We start from the raw sequence: 16332 nt of genomic DNA, 5'->3' as shown, positions 1-16332 counted from the left end.
AAGAGCTTAAACGTCGATCGCGAGGGTGCAGGTGGGCGCGGCGGGCTGAGAAGGCGGAGCAGCCGGGGCGCGGGCGTGGAGTCGGCGCAGGCAGCGTGCGGACGACGGGCGATGCTGAGGCGGTGCGGTGGAGGGAGAGTGCGAAGGCTGTAGAGCGTGCTTGACGGGCAGGCGAACGGTTGGTGGTGACGAGCTGGCCAGGGCGGCTGCTGCTGTGCGTTGGACTAAGGTGGGCCAGCGCCAGGCCTCGGGCTGGGGAAAACGGGCGAGCGAGGATGGGCGCTGCTGCGGTGCAATGCGCGCGCTGGGAATGTGGAACGGATATCGCGAGGCTGAGTGAGCTTGCGGCGCACGCCCCCTCTGGCTCTCGCGCCCCGAATCAGCGCAGCGGGAGCGCCGGTATGCACGGCTCGAGTCAGGCGGCGGCGGCGTGGTGTTTGTCGTCGTGTCGCTGCGGCGGTCAGGCGCGGGTGGAGGGCGACTTCTGCAGCTGTTGCCAGAGCCGCGCGACGCCTTGGATGGAGAAGGCTGTGCTCTCTCACCGCATGGGGCTCGACTCACGCGCAGCAGCGCGCCCACCTGTTCTTGAAATGCGAAGCCTCGCCGCCTCGGGTTTTTGGGAATAGGCTATTGGCGCTGCGCCGGCTGATTGGCCGCGCCCGACAATCCACGGGATGGATGGGGCGCGCGCCGTCGCCTGTGGCCTCTGCTGCCGGCTGGAGCAGCCTCCGTCGCGGCTCTCGCCCAGCGTCACAGGCGATGGCGCTCCAGCTCCCTCCAGCCGCCGGCCGCCTGTCGCTGCCTGAGCCTGAGCCCGAGCACGCCCGCACCCGGGACCCCCGAGCGGTATCTTTTCACGTGTGCACGTTCGAAACCGCCCGGATCGGCAGCGACGCGGCTGAGCCTCCAGCGCCCGCCCACTGTCGATCGCGCGTCGAGAACAATCCATTCCCCTCCCGCCCGCGCAGCCCGGGGTGCTGTCCCGCCACGACTTTCCGCCAAACACATCAGGGCCAGCGCAAGCCTCAGCACCAACCTGCCGTTCGGAGCTTATCACCTGCAGCCAGCCGACCCGCCCTGCCGCCGGCATGTGCTGCCCCGAAAAAGCCGCAGAGTCGCAAGTATCATACAGATTCATTTCTACCTCTAGCTGGCCGTGTGCGCGAGCTCTATGCCGGAACTCTATCCGAGCCTCGCTGCTCAAGTGCAAATGACAAAGGAAAATGCCGATGGGCCTGTCCGCCGGGATGCCACCAGCAGGACCGGTGCCATCCAGGCAGAGACGATGACGCCAGTAAACGCCGCAACGTGACTAACCGTAGCACGAACTGACACTCTGGCGGCGCTATGCATTACCCTTCACACCAGACTCCCCACTGCAATGCTCCACTCTTTTCCTGTTCCTCACGATGACGACCCGCTTCCGACGATCTTTCCGCCGATGCCCGGGAAGCCATCCCATTTGGCCCCGGCCGGCAGCTTCGGGCGGCCGAAGTTCTCGTCCAGGTCCAGGATGATCTTGAGCGCGTTGCGACTCCGCAGGTACGGCAGCGGTGCCGTTGCCGCCTGCAGGCCGACTGCCGGTTCCACATGGCCACCGACTCCCTGCCCAGCGGCGGCCGAGCCTGGCATGGGCAACAGCCCCTGCAGAACTTCGTAGCCCGCGAGCGTGAAACCGAACTGAGGACTCGAACGCATGATACGGGCCGGTCCTCCCTTGAAGAAGGCGCGGAAACCTTCTTGTTGCCAGATGAGCTTGGCTGCGTGACGCAGCGACGTGTATTGCGCCTCGCCCTTGCGTGCCTCGACCTGCAGACGAGTCTTGATGACGTCGGCCGGAGTTGTGAGGTAAGCAGCAGGCATACCAGCGATGGCACCGGCCGTCAGGAGCTGGAGCACGCCGAGCTTCTTCTGCGGCGACTCGCCGAAGAAGTCCCTCTTCAGGTGGTTGTAGGCGGGGAAGTAAATGGCCGAGAAGGGGACTGCACCAACTGTTTAGATTGAAATTGCACCACAACAGTCGCGGATTCAGCATGGACGTACCGTCACGAAGCAGGCAGGCGCTTGCACCCTTATACAGACCGACGAGACCCAGGTTGCGGACAATCCACATCGCCGACCTCTTCGGCGCACCATCGACGTTCTTCGCGATCTCACCCTGGACCTGCAGGCGAATCTTGACAATCTCCAGAGGGTTGGTGAAAATCTATCGAAGCCGTTAGTCAGGTAGTCCCAAAATTCGGGGTTCGAACAACTATACGCACCACTTGACAGGCACCGGCCGAACCACCGGCGAGCACTTCCCATCCCCACCAGATGGCCCCGGTCTTCTTGTCCGTGAACTTTCCTCTGACCAAGTCGTTCACTGTAAGCTTAATAGCCTTCTCCGGCGCAACACCGACGAGCTGAGGCAGCACACCAGCGTACAGACCGCGGAATCCCTCGTTCTTGATAATCTTCCTGAAGCAGTCAATGGAGTTGTTGTACAGACGCTCTCCAACACGCTGGCTCCTCTGGTTCTGCATGCGCGTCTTGACCAAGTCGATGGGGTAAACCATGAAGGCACCGAAGGCACCAGCCAAACTTCCGAGCGCAAAGTGGTGTATCGACTCCAGGATGTCATGCATGATCGTCTTTGTCTTCGCGAAGGCCTTGGTGCCAGTATCGCTCACAAGGTCCGTACCGCGCTCAACGTAGATGTGCCACGAGGGATCGAGGACTTTGGCGAAGTCGGCAAGACTGAGCTTGCCGGAGGGCTCGTCAAGACCAGCAAAGTGGAAAAGAATGTCGGCCTCCATTGGCGTGAAGAGAGAGAAGCGGGTGATACGGGCAGCCTCGTTCAGGAAGTCTGAGCGAGTGATCTTGCCGTCGCTGCTCTTGTTGGTTGCATTGCGAATGATGAGCTCGACAAGATCCATCTCGCGGATCATGTTTTGAAATGCGCGCACGTTGGCGTAAGAGATTTTGCTGCCGGCGGAGATGTTGCAAAGAGTGTGCAGGTTGTCCAACAGGTGGTCGGAGAGCTTGTGGCCAGCGGTGCTCTGAATGATGCGCTGGAATTCCTCGGGCTCGATGTAGCCGTCGCCGTTCTTGTCAAAGTGCAGAAAAGCCTGCCTGACCTTCTCTCCCTGCAATCCGCGCAGCATCTGAGAGAACTGCGGGTACGTCATGGTGTGACGCTTGTTCTTTCGGCCAATGTATAACGACGCCCACTCGGAGCTCCAGTCAAAAGGCAAGGCATCGTCACCCTTGTGTTTGTTGTAGAGGTCCAGGAAGACGTCGAACTTGACCAGGCCGGTCCCCTCGACGTCGAAGAGACGGAAGGCGATCTCGTACTCGGCATCGGGCTTCGAAATCAGGTTGTCGAAGTTCCTCCAGTCGTGGAGAGTGACGCGGCCGCTCTTCTTGCGATCCGCAACGTCGAAGAGGATGCCATACTGGTCGCGCTTGATTTTGTGCTGCTCTGTGCATCAACATGCCGCCGGTTAGAGTGTTCGGGTGAGGGGCCGTACATAATCTTCGCTCGTCGGCGCGACGGCCTCGATGAACTGGTCGCGGCCCAGATAGTGTTCGCCCGAAGCCTCATCCTTGATCGCATGGCGGAAAAAGGTTTGTCTGGCCTGCTCGCTGAGCTTGGGTTCCTCGGTCGAGCCGAGGAGGGCCTCGGTGACGGATTCCTTGACGGAGGCCATGGTTGGAGTCGCGGGAGGAGAGGGCGCGACAATTGACAGGTATGAGTGTTCGGGGGTGCGGTCAGAGGGAAAACGCACGGGGCGGGAGAGTCTGGGGAACTCGGGCGCGAAAGTTCTCGTGCACTTTACAGCGTGTTCGCGCGTGTGGCTAGGGTAAAATTAGTAGGCGCTAGTCGGATAGCTCCGGAGCCGCGGAGGAAAGTGCGCGCCCTGCGGCTCAGCTTGGCGAGGGTGGGAGAGAGGGCGAGCGTTGATCAGACGCGGGCGAGCGGGCGGGCGTCCGTTGCGGCTGTCCGGAGGAGCAACGTGGATCGTGGGCGGGTGACGATGCGGCCGCGCAGGGTTGGCTTTTTTTTTGTTCTGCAAGCGCGGGTGATCTAAGATCGCATTCGCGGTGCAGCCAGCAGCCAGGGTCCTGCCACGGCTGTAATCGGTACCTGGCGCCCTAGCTGCCCTAGATCTGGCTTCTAGGCGCACGTAAACCTCGCGGTCGCACGGTCGTAGCCAGCGTACCGCGCACCGCCTGGCTGGGCAATGGTACGCGCCAGGCATGCCTGTGAGGCTCTGGAGTGGGATTGGGTTCCCGGAGAAGTGCATATCCAGGGCGGTTCACGTGCGGCTCCGGTGGGTGGTACGACGAAGCCCACATTTCCGCGCCGACTGCGGAGCGCGCGTCCGGGGGCGGTGAGGGCGCGTCACTCGGCCGCTGCGGTCAAGTGCCGTCCTCCGTCCTCCACGCGCCGCCGCCAACACCACGAAGAAGAGTCTCCGTCTCCCCAGATTACGCTTCCCGCTTTCTGGGGGCGCAGGTGGCGGCTGCAGGGCCGTGATATCACCAAAACCGGGACGTTTCTTGGCCTTTGAAGATCTTGCGCGTGCAAGCCCGACGCTGAGTCGCTTATTCGAGCCTTTGCACGCTTATACCGAGCAGATCGTGTTGATCCTGACCAGCCCGGCCGGTTTTCGTGCTCCGACTAGACGCTCAAGAGGAAAGTTGTGTGTCACGCGAACCTCCGCTCTCGTAATCACCAACCCCTTCACTCCACATCTTTGGCCCGCCGGTCACATTGCGGGGTCAGCTGGAGAATAGAAGGATAACGCAAACGGTCAAGGCTCCATTCTGATTGGTCGTCGTACAGCTATATTAATTTTGCCCTGTTGTGGTGTTGGTTCCCCGTCGACAACACCGCCTCGCAGTTTCGCTCAACACAACCATCGCCAATGGCCTGTAGAGTCGCCTGTCATGTTGCAAATGTATAAAGTGTCACACAAGAGTTGGATTCTCCCGACCTCATATCATTAGGGAAGAAAGTGGCATCATTAGCCCAAAGAATGAGCAAGCCCGTGCAGAAAAAGAGGCTGAACGGGCTTGACCAAATAACAAAACGCCCCCAGCAAATTAACCAACCCTCCCCATCACCTTTTCCTCCTCCCCACCGCCCCCAACCCTAAGCGTCTCCGTACTACTCCCCGCACCAACCCCAGCGCCACCGGCGACCATCTTCTCGCTCATCGCGGCCGAGTACTCGGCGAACTTGCTGCGCGCCCTCAAGCGGGGCCCGTACCTCAGCAGCACCCAGGGGCTGACGCAGAAGACGGTGGCGATGGCGGCGAGCACGCTGGCGGCGGCGTTGGCGCCCATGCGCTCGAACATGGGCTCGGCGAAGAGCGGGAACGCGGCGGCGCAGAGGGCGCGCAGCAGCGACAGCGCCGAGAAGGCGGATGCCGCGTACATGCTGTACACGTCGGCCATGTAGCCGCATCTGCAAGGAACCGTCATCAGTCGTCGTTCGTTTCGTTTTCGGAAGAGGAGGGAGGGAGGAGGGAGAGAAGGAAAGGAGGTATGTATATATATATATATCCTTACAAGACGGAGTCGAGATCGTTGATGGCGAACCCCACGGGCACGAGCGCGGCCATCGAGACCATCAGCGGCGCCTGCGGCACCAGCGGCGGGATCGTCCACGCGAACACCCAGAACCCCACGGCCAGCGCCGGCACCGCGACGGCGAACGACGTCAGCTTGCGCTCCGGCGGCACGCCGTCGGCGTTGAGCTCGCGGAAGCGCCGCGCGTCGGCGGCGCGGAACGGCAGCGAGAAGAAGAGGCCGAGGATGAGCGGCAGGAAGGCGAGCGAGGACGTCGTGTGCGGGTCCGTCAGGTTGTAGCTCGGCGACGAGTAGACGATGGTGAGGCCCTCGGTCAGGCCGTAGATCATGGCAAAGGAGATGGCGTTGAGCGCGGAGCAGAGGATGACGATGGGCTCGGTGAAGAGCAGGCGGAGCGGCCGGAAGAGCGTGTTGGTCAGGAAGGCGTTGAGGGAGGGGACCGCGTCTGGATTGTCGATGCGGAGGGGAATGGCCCCCGCGGAGCCGTTGGTGAGAGCGAGGATTTCGTCGAGCTTTTGTTGGAGGAGCCGTGTGGAACGAGATTCACGGAGGAACAGCGTAAGGATGAAGCAGACGACCATGATGATTGCTGAGATCCAAAAGACCCAGCGCCTTCTCAACAGTCAGCGTGAATCAGCAGTAAAGAGTCGGGGATAAACAGAAGCCAGAAGAGCTGCCCAGCAGTGGAAAGGATTCTTCCCAAAGGCCAAACAACGTCCTGAAACGGTGATGGATAGCTCTCCTTTTACCATATTATGCAAAAAGAGAGCAAAAGGAGACGCCTCACTTACCAGCCCAGATATCTGGTGATGTAGCTTCCGTAAATAGGTCCAAACAACACGCCCACATTCGACGCCGTGGTCCAGGCGGCAACCGTCCAGATGCGTTGCTTCTCGTCGAACATGTCCTCCAAGCTCCCCGGTGCCACCGTCGCCGGCACGGAGCTCACCATGCCCGCCGCGAAACGTGCGAAGATGAGGCACGCCACCGATCCTTTCAGCTGCGGCGGAACGGCGGCCACGAGGACGCAAAAGACTGAACAGAGCAATGGGGCGGCGACATAGACGAGTTTGCGGCCGAAGGTCTCGGAAATGGGTGGCAGGAAAATGCCGCCCACACCCTCGCCCAGCAGAAAGCTGTATCATCCGCGCGAAATATGTCAGTCATTGGATCGTCACGAACGAGATGCTCTAGCGGAGACAACGTACGCAGAGGTGAAGGCGAAATAGCCTAGGGTCTTTTCATAGCCGTATTCGGAGCGTGCTTGGTCGGACACGGCGGACTGAGTGACGGAGATGCGTGTGAGCTGGCTAGTTCGTGGGCGATAAAGCCGCGCGCTTGCGGTGTGGGGTTTCGCTGCGGGATTTTCAAACTTACACCTACGGTGCTCATAAGGGTCCTGCCATTTTCGTCGATGGTCAGTCAAAATTTCACGCACGAGGGAACTAAAGGAAGAGTGGTTTACTGACATGAGCAGCTCTAACATTATGATTAATCCCGCGTCGTACAGTTTCCTATTCGAGTCCCAGTTGCGGGGGTGATGACGGCTATCTGCGGACCAGCGCAGGTGCTGGTCAGCGCCGAGCTCAAGGCCATGCTTCTCTAGAAGATCGTCCAAATCGGGCGTTGAAACCACGTCGTTGTCGTTGTAATTTGCCATCTTCGATTCGAATCGGCTATCTTGACCTCATCAAGAGGCTGCAAAAGAGTGTAAGAAGATGGAGGCAACTAGTGTAAAGAGCGTTGAGAGGTGGAAGGGAACGTTGAGATACTGGTGCCTAGGAATATAGCCGTCAAACCGACAAGGAGAGGAAAACATTGCCTTTGGCTTTGAGGCGCACCGAGTAGCTCGGCACCTACTCCTCGAGTGGACAAGCCATACACATCGTGGGTAGCTGAAGAAAAGCCCAAGAAATCTAGCCCAGCGCCGCATCTATACATAGCTTGAAAGTCTCACGGGAGCGTTGCGGCAAGGCGCTGGGCTGAACAGACGCGTAGCTACAACTGAATTTCACCGTGCATGCGCCCCGATTGATCGAGTAATTCGCAGGGCTGAGGCAAAAGAACAGTTCGAATTGTCCTAGCTCACCATTAGCGCAGCCTCTCATTCGTCAGCCTTCCGTCCTTCATCAAAGCTCGCACACGCCACGGTCTCCGCATCGCGGTTCTATCCGCACTCCTCCATTCAGGGACCAGCGTGGTGCGCAGGGAGTTACCGTGGTGACTGTGCACTGGCCTGAGGCAGCTGGAGAATCCCGCAGCGCACAGATCAGAAGCACGTTGACGCGGCTCTCAGCGATCTGATTCACCTGCTGATCATCTCGAGGCAGATCGCATTCGCGTTGTCGATCAATATGCGAGAAAACTGTCATAGTCCGAACCATGATGGCTCTTGCTGAGGGATATTCTGCACGTGATGGCTCTAGCAAGTCAGAGCCGAAGGAGGGGAAAAAAGACTAAGGCGTGTGGTCTGTTGACGGTACACCGGTGCGTACGATGAAGCACTCGGCGGAATCATAGCGGGAAGGCTGGTGAAAGTGGCTGGTGCACGCTATATCGATTCGCCCACGATGCCCTTCTGCATTAAGCGACGGATTAAATTGACTAGCAGGGGGATCCTGAACGCTACCTTATTGGCGTCGGCAAACGTCAGTTACGCGGGTCCAGATGCAGTGCATGCTGATAGAATTTGTAAGACTTCATACCAGCTCTCTGAATTTGGGCGGCAACTTGACTCACGGTGAATCCTGTCGCGTCCGCCACGATGGATTGTGATAATCGTGAAGGCAGTCATTGAAAGAAGCAGCTGGCGGTCATCAGACTGTCATGGTGAAGCAAAGGCCGTCCAGTGTGGTAGATCTCAAGACAAACCCGCAGCAATATTTCATGAGCGTGCGGTCGAGGCAGCTGATCGTTGGGTGGATTCGGACTGGGGTCGAAGCGGCAATCGAGCCTTTCCCCCCCTATCCGGGGAGTACCTGGCGGTTGCGCTAGCCACTGCGGCTGCTGTGGATCAGCCGCAAAGCTTGGCCCTCTGACAAACCGAAATGGCATATCCGCGCGAATTCTGCTCTCGCTTACAGGCACGACTTGCCCTTACTCTCCGCATCCATGTCGATCGAGAGCTTCTTCGGACAAATCCCTCAGGACAATCCCGCGCAGACGAGGCGTCCGGGCCGCAAGCGGACGCCTCACCAACTTCCACACTCACGGCGTCGCCGGGGCGCCAAGCGTCGGGCAGCCTGCCATATTGCCCAGTTGCTCCACGTGGTTAGCCAAATAGCGCATGGAGCGTGGCTGGGCTCAGGGGATGGGATGGAGCAATTCTCCTATAGACGCGTACCACGCTAGACCAGTCTTAGTGTGAGACACGGATGTATTCAGCCTGCGGCTTGGTCTCGACTTCCATTTAGGTAGACAGATCGGTCAGGCCGGCTCCCGAAGCTGGGACTTTTCCAGGACCCCGCAGAGGAGGTGACACCGGTAACTTCCACGCTAGAAGCAACGGTTTGTGCAGGGGTCGTTGGCGGCATTTTGCCCACGCCCAGCTGAGGTGGAAAACGTCTCTGAGCTTCACCGCCGCGTCCGTGTGGAAAATAATGGCGCTGTCTGAAAGAGGTGCTTGCCGATGCGGAGCGTGAGGCGTTAAGGGCGCAAGAGAGAATTGCCCATGGAGGGTAGAAAAGGGTGGGCAGCGGTACGCGCTTCAGTACCATCACCCTTCACTTTTCCTCACCAGAAATCAGAGGCCTCGCCCTGCGGTTGTTTTTCAAAATTTGCCTCGCTCACTTACCTCCACACAAGACATTCCGCCAAACCTTGAGCAATGGCGCCAATTGCAATTACACCGCCCAGGACTCCTGAGCTCAACACCCTGCTCGATTGCGAAGAGTTTCCGTTTGAAGAGCTGCGGAAAGTTACACCAGAGTACCTCGTCCAGAAGACCATGCACGACCGCATTCAGAGCATCGACTGTGCGAGCTGCGAACCGGGAGAAGATGACGCTTTCTTCGTCGCAGACTTGGGAGAGGTGTATCGGCTGCACGCCGAGTGGAGACGGCGTCTGGGCCGTGTGTCACCTTTCTTCGGTGAGTTGCTGTTGACAAAGGAACGTGAAGGCAAAAGCTGATTAGACTTTCGTCCAGCAACCAAATCGAATCCGGATCCTTACGTGCTGAGGCTGCTGGCTTCTTTGGGTACAGGGTTCGACTGTGCTTCGATTGGAGAGATACAGACGATCCTTGCCATGGGAATCGACCCATCGCGCATCATCTTTGCCCACACGTGCAAGGTCATGTCCGCCATCAAGTTCGCGCGCGACGTGGGAGTCCAACAAATGACGTTCGACAACGAGGATGAGCTCTACAAGATCAAGCGCGTCTACCCCGAGGCGCAACTCTACCTCCGGATTGTCGCGTGCGACCCTTCAGCCGTGTCGCAGCTCAGCATCAAGTTCGGGGCTCGGATGGAGGCAACGGAAAAGCTTCTCAAGCTGGCGAAAGACCTGGGCCTTGAGGTGGTCGGCGTGTCATTCCACGTGGGCAGCGGCGGAAAGGATCCAAGCGCGTTCATGAGGGCGGTTCGCGATGCGAGGACGGTGTTCGACCAGGCGATGGGCATGGGGTTCCGGATGCACACTCTGGACATCGGAGGCGGCTTCAGCAGCGGCCCTCTCTTCGCGCAGACGGCCGATCAGGTCAACCAGGCACTGGACGCGTACTTCCCGGCCGAGGTGCGCATCATTGCAGAGCCAGGCCGCTACATGGTCAACAGCGCCTTCACGGCGGCGGCAACCGTCATGTCGCGTCGAAGTGCAGAGCCGCTGGCTGCGGACTCGAACAATCTGAAGTCGACGATGCTGTACATCAACGACGGCGTCTACGGCAACTACTTCACATCCATCTGCGAGGTTCCGCCCGAGCCGAGGGTGTTCAGGCGTGCGGGACGCACCATGGTCGACAATCCGGAGCTCGAGTCGGCGCCTCAGAGGTCGTATAGCATCTGGGGAAACACATGCGACAGCTTCGACTGCGTCAACCCCTCATGCAGCCTGCCGGGCGAGGTAGAGGTTGGTGATTGGCTGTACTACCGTGACATGGGAGGTAAGTGGATGCGTCGTCGGGGAATGCTGAGCAGCTGCTGACTGTGTTTAGCATACACAAGGTGCAGCACCACGACGTTCAACGGCTACACAGGATCGCACGACGTCATCTACGTCTGCTCGGAGCCAGAGGCTGCTGCGCTGCTTGACGGAGACTGGAAGTGAGCGGGGAGCGAGGCGAAAAGATTGATGTTTTAGCGGGCGTAATACCTACCTTGCAATGCGACGGGCTTCCAATGAGAGAGCAGGCGTAGATGATGTGATGTGATGCCCCGAGAGTGCAGATCGATCGCACAGCCGAGCCCCACCGCTTCCCACGACAGTCCGTCTCTTCACTCCCGTCACCCCTCAGCGCAACCCAATCGAAAGCGAACGCGGCAGCCCGGAGGCAGGCCCGTCGGATACTGGCGGCTTACCTCCCAGCAGGTTCCAGCCCGGGCGGCGCTAAGCTGGCCGAAGCGCTCGCTCGCACCTGCACTGGCTTTTGTGGAAGGCGAGGCGCGAGGTTGGGCCGGCCGAGGAAGGAGCAGAAATTAGTAGGGTCCGTCGTCGGAGTCGCGTCATCAGCCTTCGGCACTTCGGCTGGCTAATGACAGCTGCATGAGCCGGCACGCCAACCCTCTCCCCTCTCGGCGCGGGGCAGCCTGCGCTTCAGATGCAGAGCGAGAGCACGATGCCGGACAGAGCAAACGAGGCGAGCCTGAGCAAGCGTCCGTCCAATGTGCGCAGACAGCCAACAGCGGCGCCGAGCAAGCACGTGCGGTGTGGTTGCCTCTTCCGGAGCCACGTCCCCTCGGTACTTGGGCGCGGCCAACTGCCGGTGGGGCCCTCAGCATGCCAAAGCTTTATCAATCCCGAATTTTACGCTTTTTCTTCTCCAATCCACTCTCAAATCTCCTAAGAGCAGCAAAGCAAAATGGGTCTTCCTACTGGTGTTTACAGGGCCGACCACGTTGGCTCGTGGCTCAGGCCCAAGCAGGTCCTCGATGCCCGCAGAGACGCCGCCGAGGGCAACATCCCGCGCGAGCAGCTCCGCAAGATCGAGGACGAGTGGATTGAGGGCGTCGTGACCAAGCAGGTTGAGAACGGCCTGCTGTCCATCACCGATGGCGAGTTCCGCCGCGCCTACTTCCACCTCGACTTCCTCGAGCAGCTGAACGGCGTCACCGTCACCCGCCAGATCAAGTATGGTGCTCCGCCCGTCCTCAGCGTCACCGGCAAGCTCGAGCACGCGAAGCCCATCCAGGTCGATGACTTCAACTTCCTCGAGAACTCCATCGCCAAGAACAAGCCTGTCGGTGCCACCACCAAGGTCGCCATCCCCTCGCCCACCATGGTCCATTTCCGTGGAGGCCGCGCCGGCATCGACATCAACTCCTACCCTGACCTCGACCTCTTCTTCGAGGACTTGGCCAAGGTCTACCAGGAGGAGCTGGACCTGCTCTACAAGGCCGGCTGCCGCTTCGTCCAGCTCGACGACACCAACCTCGCCTACCTCTGCGACCCCAAGATGCGCCAGGAGGCCGAGGCCCGGAACGAGGACTTGAAGACCCTCCCCAAGAAGTACGCCGAGCTCATCAACGCCGCCATCTCCAAGAAGCCCGATGACATGAAGATCGGCATCCACCTCTGCAGGGGAAACTACCAGTCGCAGTGGTTCGCCTCCGGCGGCTACGAGCCCGTGGCCGAGGTTCTCTTCAAGGACCTCAATGTCGACGCCTACTTCCTCGAGTACGACGACGCCCGCTCCGGTGACTTTGCTCCCCTGCGCTTCCTTCCCGAGCACAAGGTGGTCGTCCTCGGCCTCATGTCCTCCAAGAAGAACTCCCTTGACGACAAGGAGGAGATCATCAAGCGCCTGAACGAGGCCGCCGCCGTCTGCCCCCGTGGTCTCGACCAGCTGTGCCTCAGCCACCAGTGTGGCTTTTCCTCCACTGCCGAGGGCAACAAGCTCACCGAGGAGGAGCAATGGGCCAAGATCCGCCTCGAGGTCGAAATCGCCAAGCAGGTCTGGGGCGACGACCTGTCGAAATAAATCTGTAAAAACGACTTTTCTTCTCCTTGGTGGGCGCCTTTGTTCAACCCCTTTTCTTGCTTTGGTCTAGCGGAGTGGAGTGGCATGATTGCATTTACAACGGACCAAAAGTTTCAACGACTGAGTAACGCATTATTACGAGATATCCCGAATCAACTTCGCGAATTCATGTATATAGTCTCAACACCTTACAGGCAGACTACATGAATGCCGGCAGAGCGGCACATGCCGTAAAGGAAGAAAACCAAACCTTTCAGCCGCAAAATCCGGTGCAACTTTCCAACCTCGCTACGTGTCTCTCGCTCATACCTAATGTTGACTCACAAGCTTTACGAAGGAATACTTGGGCAATTTACATGACACGGAATATTTTAGGATTTAAGGTATCATGGAGGAAACAAAAGTAAAAGCAGAACACAAGAACCGGAAAACGAAAAAGACACCCGCTCCAAAACGCCATCGCTCCCCAGCGCCGTCCGCTTCTCGTTTTCCCTTTCCCCTCACTCTCCACAACAAACAAAACCCCATCTTTCAACAAGCAGCAGCAATCCATCCGATTTCCCTATTCTCTCCACATACTTGGAAGCACGAACTCCCCCGGGGGTTTCCAAACGGTCGGTACTTCTCCTCTCCCATTCATTCATCCAATCATCCAATCATCAATTCCATCCGTCCACAACCACCCCAAACCAAGCCCTCACCATCCCCTCCCCTCCCGATCCACCACGACGACGCCGCCGCCGCCGCCCTCTTCCTGCGTCAGCGTCATCGTTACCCCGTCTGCATCCGCATCCGCCCGCTTCCCCACAGCGGCACGAAGAGGAGACGTCGCGGATGGTGAGCTGTTGCTGTTGCTGCTGCTGCTGCTGCTGCTGCTCGCGCCGCCGCCGCCGACGACGCCGACGCCGACTACGACTACGAGGAGCGCGACCGATGGTCAGGGTGATGGTGGGTGGCAGCGGCGGCGGCGGCGGCGGCGGCGGCGTTGTTGTTGATGTTGGAATTGGCTCTCTCTCCTTCTTCTTTTTCTTCCTCCTCGGATGATGAAGGGCGCTGTGGTGGGTTTTGTGATGAGGTGTTGCTGCTGCTGTCCTGCTCGGATGTGGTGGGTTCGGAGGCGATGGACTCTGTCGAAGGGGTGTTAATGAGCAGGGAAGTTCGCGGAAGGGTGAGTTTCGGGGACCCGCAGGGCCCGAGGCCGCGGCTTTTGACTTCGACGGTGAATGCCATTTTGCCCTCTCCTTATCTGAAGGTCGACGACGGCATGTGGTGTTTGATCAGCCGGGAGTGAGCAGCAAAAGGCCTAGGTTTTAAAGAGAGCTGAGCATTTCCTCTGTCGCTCTTGTTGGGACGGATCACATCAATTGAATAACAAGAGAGAAGGCTCATTGAAGATCTGTGAGTTCGACAACAAAGAGATGACAATGTAGTTGTCAGAGAAGACTTAAGGGCCGGATGCGTCACGTTTTTATTTCCCGCCGTCCCTGCGATGACGCGACTATGACCGAATACCTTTCCTCGCGCCTGGGTGGTATGAACGAAGTGGAAAGCTATCGGCGATGCGAAGGCCGTTCAAAGATTAACCATAAGTTACCACCGCGATGTTAAGACTGGTCGGCGTGAAGACCCCCGGTGAGCACACCGAGGCGGTGGAACGCAATTCTGCGCCATGCATCGCGCCTGAGCAGAGTAAGGGAGCATGTGCAGAGTCTGAAACGGTTTCCTTGTGTACACTACCGCCGAGTTCCGGACCATTTGCCGGTTCTCGGAAAGATCAGTCTCAGTAACTGCGAGGTCAACGTACGTGGAATACTTCCGGTTTGCTGATGGGGCGAGCTTCAGCGACATCGCTTGGATTAATCAATACAGTGACCAATTACACCACCGCCCGCTCTTACTACGATGCTCTCTATCATGTAAGTGTACACGCACATCAGTACTGTATCGAGGTTAATCTTCCCCCGCCCGCTGTCTCCCACACCCAATCAAACGAACAAACCATGACGGAGATAGGCACTGGAGAAAAATCAAGGAACCACACCGCACAAGCACAACGCTAAACATTCCAATCCCAAGAAACCAAAAGTAACATACTGACTGCACTCACAACCCAATAACACACAAGGAATCATTCTCTGAAGATCAGCGAAAGAGCCCATTCCTGCGGAACTTTTCCAGGATAGCTTCGCCTTCCTCAATGTCTTCTGGCGTCACTGCGACTCGTCAGCATGTCGACGAAGTTCAGGTGTGACAACGCGTTGAAGCTCACTCTTCAAGCCATACGACGACTGAAACGCCGCCCTCGAGCCCCACTGGAGCTTGATGAACTCGTTCCTCGACGCGGGCAGCCTCTTCGCGGGCGGCATCGACGCCCTCGCATGCGGCGGCGCCGAGTTCCTCGGGCCAAGCGGCTGGCGCGCACTGGGAGGACCCGAGTACGGCCGCGAAGCCTGCATCGACGGCGAGAGCGGCGAGGCGCCCTGCGCGATGATGGCCGGCGGCGCCGCGGCCCCTCCGACGTGGATGCCGAGCAGCTTGACGAAATCCTCGACGGTGACGTTGACGACGCGCTTGGCGAGCAGGCGGCGGACGAGGGCGGGGTCGGTGCGCGGGGTGGCGTCCTTGAGGCGGGCGATGACCTGCAGGGCCTCGGCGAAGCCGTTGATGGCGCGGAGCACCGGCTGCTGCTTGATCCACGCGTCGCAGTACGAGGCCGAGCGCTCGTCGTCGGTGAACTCGTTGTCGAGGTAGAGGCGGTCGGGCGCGCCGTCGAGGTGCAGCGTGGGCAGCCCGCCGCCCGAGTTGGGCGGGAACCACATGATGTTGCGGTCGTTGGCGTCGTACGCGAAGCCGCTGCGGTGGTCGATGGCCGTGCCCGAGTGGTTGAGCCGCTTGAGCGACAGGCTGTTGGCCTTGCGCGTCGGCGCGAAGAGCACCTCGCCGAACGGCAGCCGCAGCGTCTGCCCGTCCTTGAGCCTCACCGGCAGCCTGATGGTGCCGATGCCGACCGCCACGTCGCCCGTCTTGCCGAAGCGCGTGTGCATCGGGTTGGGTTCGATCTCATCGAACGTCGAGTACAGGCTGCGGTTGTTGCAGATGTGGTGCCATCCTTGCGGAGCGAGCACCCAGGCGTGGGGGTTGAGGGCAGGAAACCTGGCGCTCTCCTGCCCGTCTCCGGTCAGAGTTTCCGGCCTAGTTTCGTCGCCGTCGTCGATGTCATATGCGTCGATGTAACCGATGAACTCCTCCATGTAAAGTCTGTGTTGGACGACTGCGAGCGGTCAGTGATTGCGGAGTGACTGCGAAAGGGTGGGCATACATGTATGTCAACCAACGATGTGTGTATGCAAGAGCCAAATGAAGTGCAATGTGCTCCAGGTATCCAAGACGCAGGGACCGAGGGCCAGACCTGGGACGCTGCAAGACGGAGTGGAAGATGATGAAGGCTAAGTCGCGTTGAGGGAGTCCAGAAGTGCAGAAGCCACCAGGGTGCGGGATGGAAGGAACTACACCGGGGGCACTCTTTCCCAAAACAAGGCCACAGAGTTGTAACTTCCCAAAAGCCTTTCTTAATAATCGTCCCCCGGCTCGTAGCTCAGCTCGGCCGCAATCCTCG

General features: G+C 59.2%; 5 protein-coding genes across 5 annotated transcripts; 2 read left to right on the top strand and 3 right to left on the bottom strand.

The window, feature by feature from the left end:
• Window positions 1-1404: 1404 nt before the first annotated feature.
• Window positions 1405-3692, bottom strand: AGC1_1 (mitochondrial aspartate-glutamate transporter agc1; the record flags this gene model as incomplete). The annotated part of the gene is made up of 4 exons (XM_066773085.1): window positions 1405-1982; window positions 2044-2206; window positions 2265-3458; window positions 3513-3692. 4 exons carry the CDS (start codon window positions 3690-3692, stop codon window positions 1405-1407), a joined length of 2115 nt encoding a protein of 704 aa, XP_066635652.1.
• A 1863-nt stretch (window positions 3693-5555) lies between these two features.
• Window positions 5556-6484, bottom strand: SLS55_001592 (uncharacterized protein; the record flags this gene model as incomplete). The annotated part of the gene is made up of 2 exons (XM_066773084.1): window positions 5556-6192; window positions 6372-6484. 2 exons carry the CDS (start codon window positions 6482-6484, stop codon window positions 5556-5558), a joined length of 750 nt encoding a protein of 249 aa, XP_066635651.1.
• A 2922-nt stretch (window positions 6485-9406) lies between these two features.
• Window positions 9407-10846, top strand: SPE1_1 (Ornithine decarboxylase; the record flags this gene model as incomplete). The annotated part of the gene is made up of 3 exons (XM_066773083.1): window positions 9407-9668; window positions 9726-10682; window positions 10734-10846. The coding sequence occupies 3 exons, from the start codon at window positions 9407-9409 to the stop codon at window positions 10844-10846; spliced, it is 1332 nt and encodes a 443-aa protein (XP_066635650.1).
• A 751-nt stretch (window positions 10847-11597) lies between these two features.
• SLS55_001590 (uncharacterized protein) lies at window positions 11598-12716 on the top strand (the record flags this gene model as incomplete). Its single annotated transcript, XM_066773082.1, has 1 exon — window positions 11598-12716. The coding sequence occupies one exon, from the start codon at window positions 11598-11600 to the stop codon at window positions 12714-12716; it is 1119 nt and encodes a 372-aa protein (XP_066635649.1).
• Window positions 12717-14926: 2210 nt separating this feature from the next.
• SLS55_001589 (uncharacterized protein) lies at window positions 14927-15967 on the bottom strand (the record flags this gene model as incomplete). Its single annotated transcript, XM_066773081.1, has 1 exon — window positions 14927-15967. One exon carries the CDS (start codon window positions 15965-15967, stop codon window positions 14927-14929), a length of 1041 nt encoding a protein of 346 aa, XP_066635648.1.
• Between the last annotated feature and the right edge of the window lie 365 nt (window positions 15968-16332).

Source organism: Diplodia seriata, assembly GCF_021436955.1.
Source record: "Diplodia seriata strain FDS-637 chromosome Unknown scaffold_2, whole genome shotgun sequence".
Classification (NCBI taxonomy): Eukaryota; Fungi; Ascomycota; class Dothideomycetes; order Botryosphaeriales; family Botryosphaeriaceae; genus Diplodia; species Diplodia seriata.
Note: the sequence above shows the minus strand (reverse complement) of the source record. Positions and strands in the feature narration are given on the sequence as shown.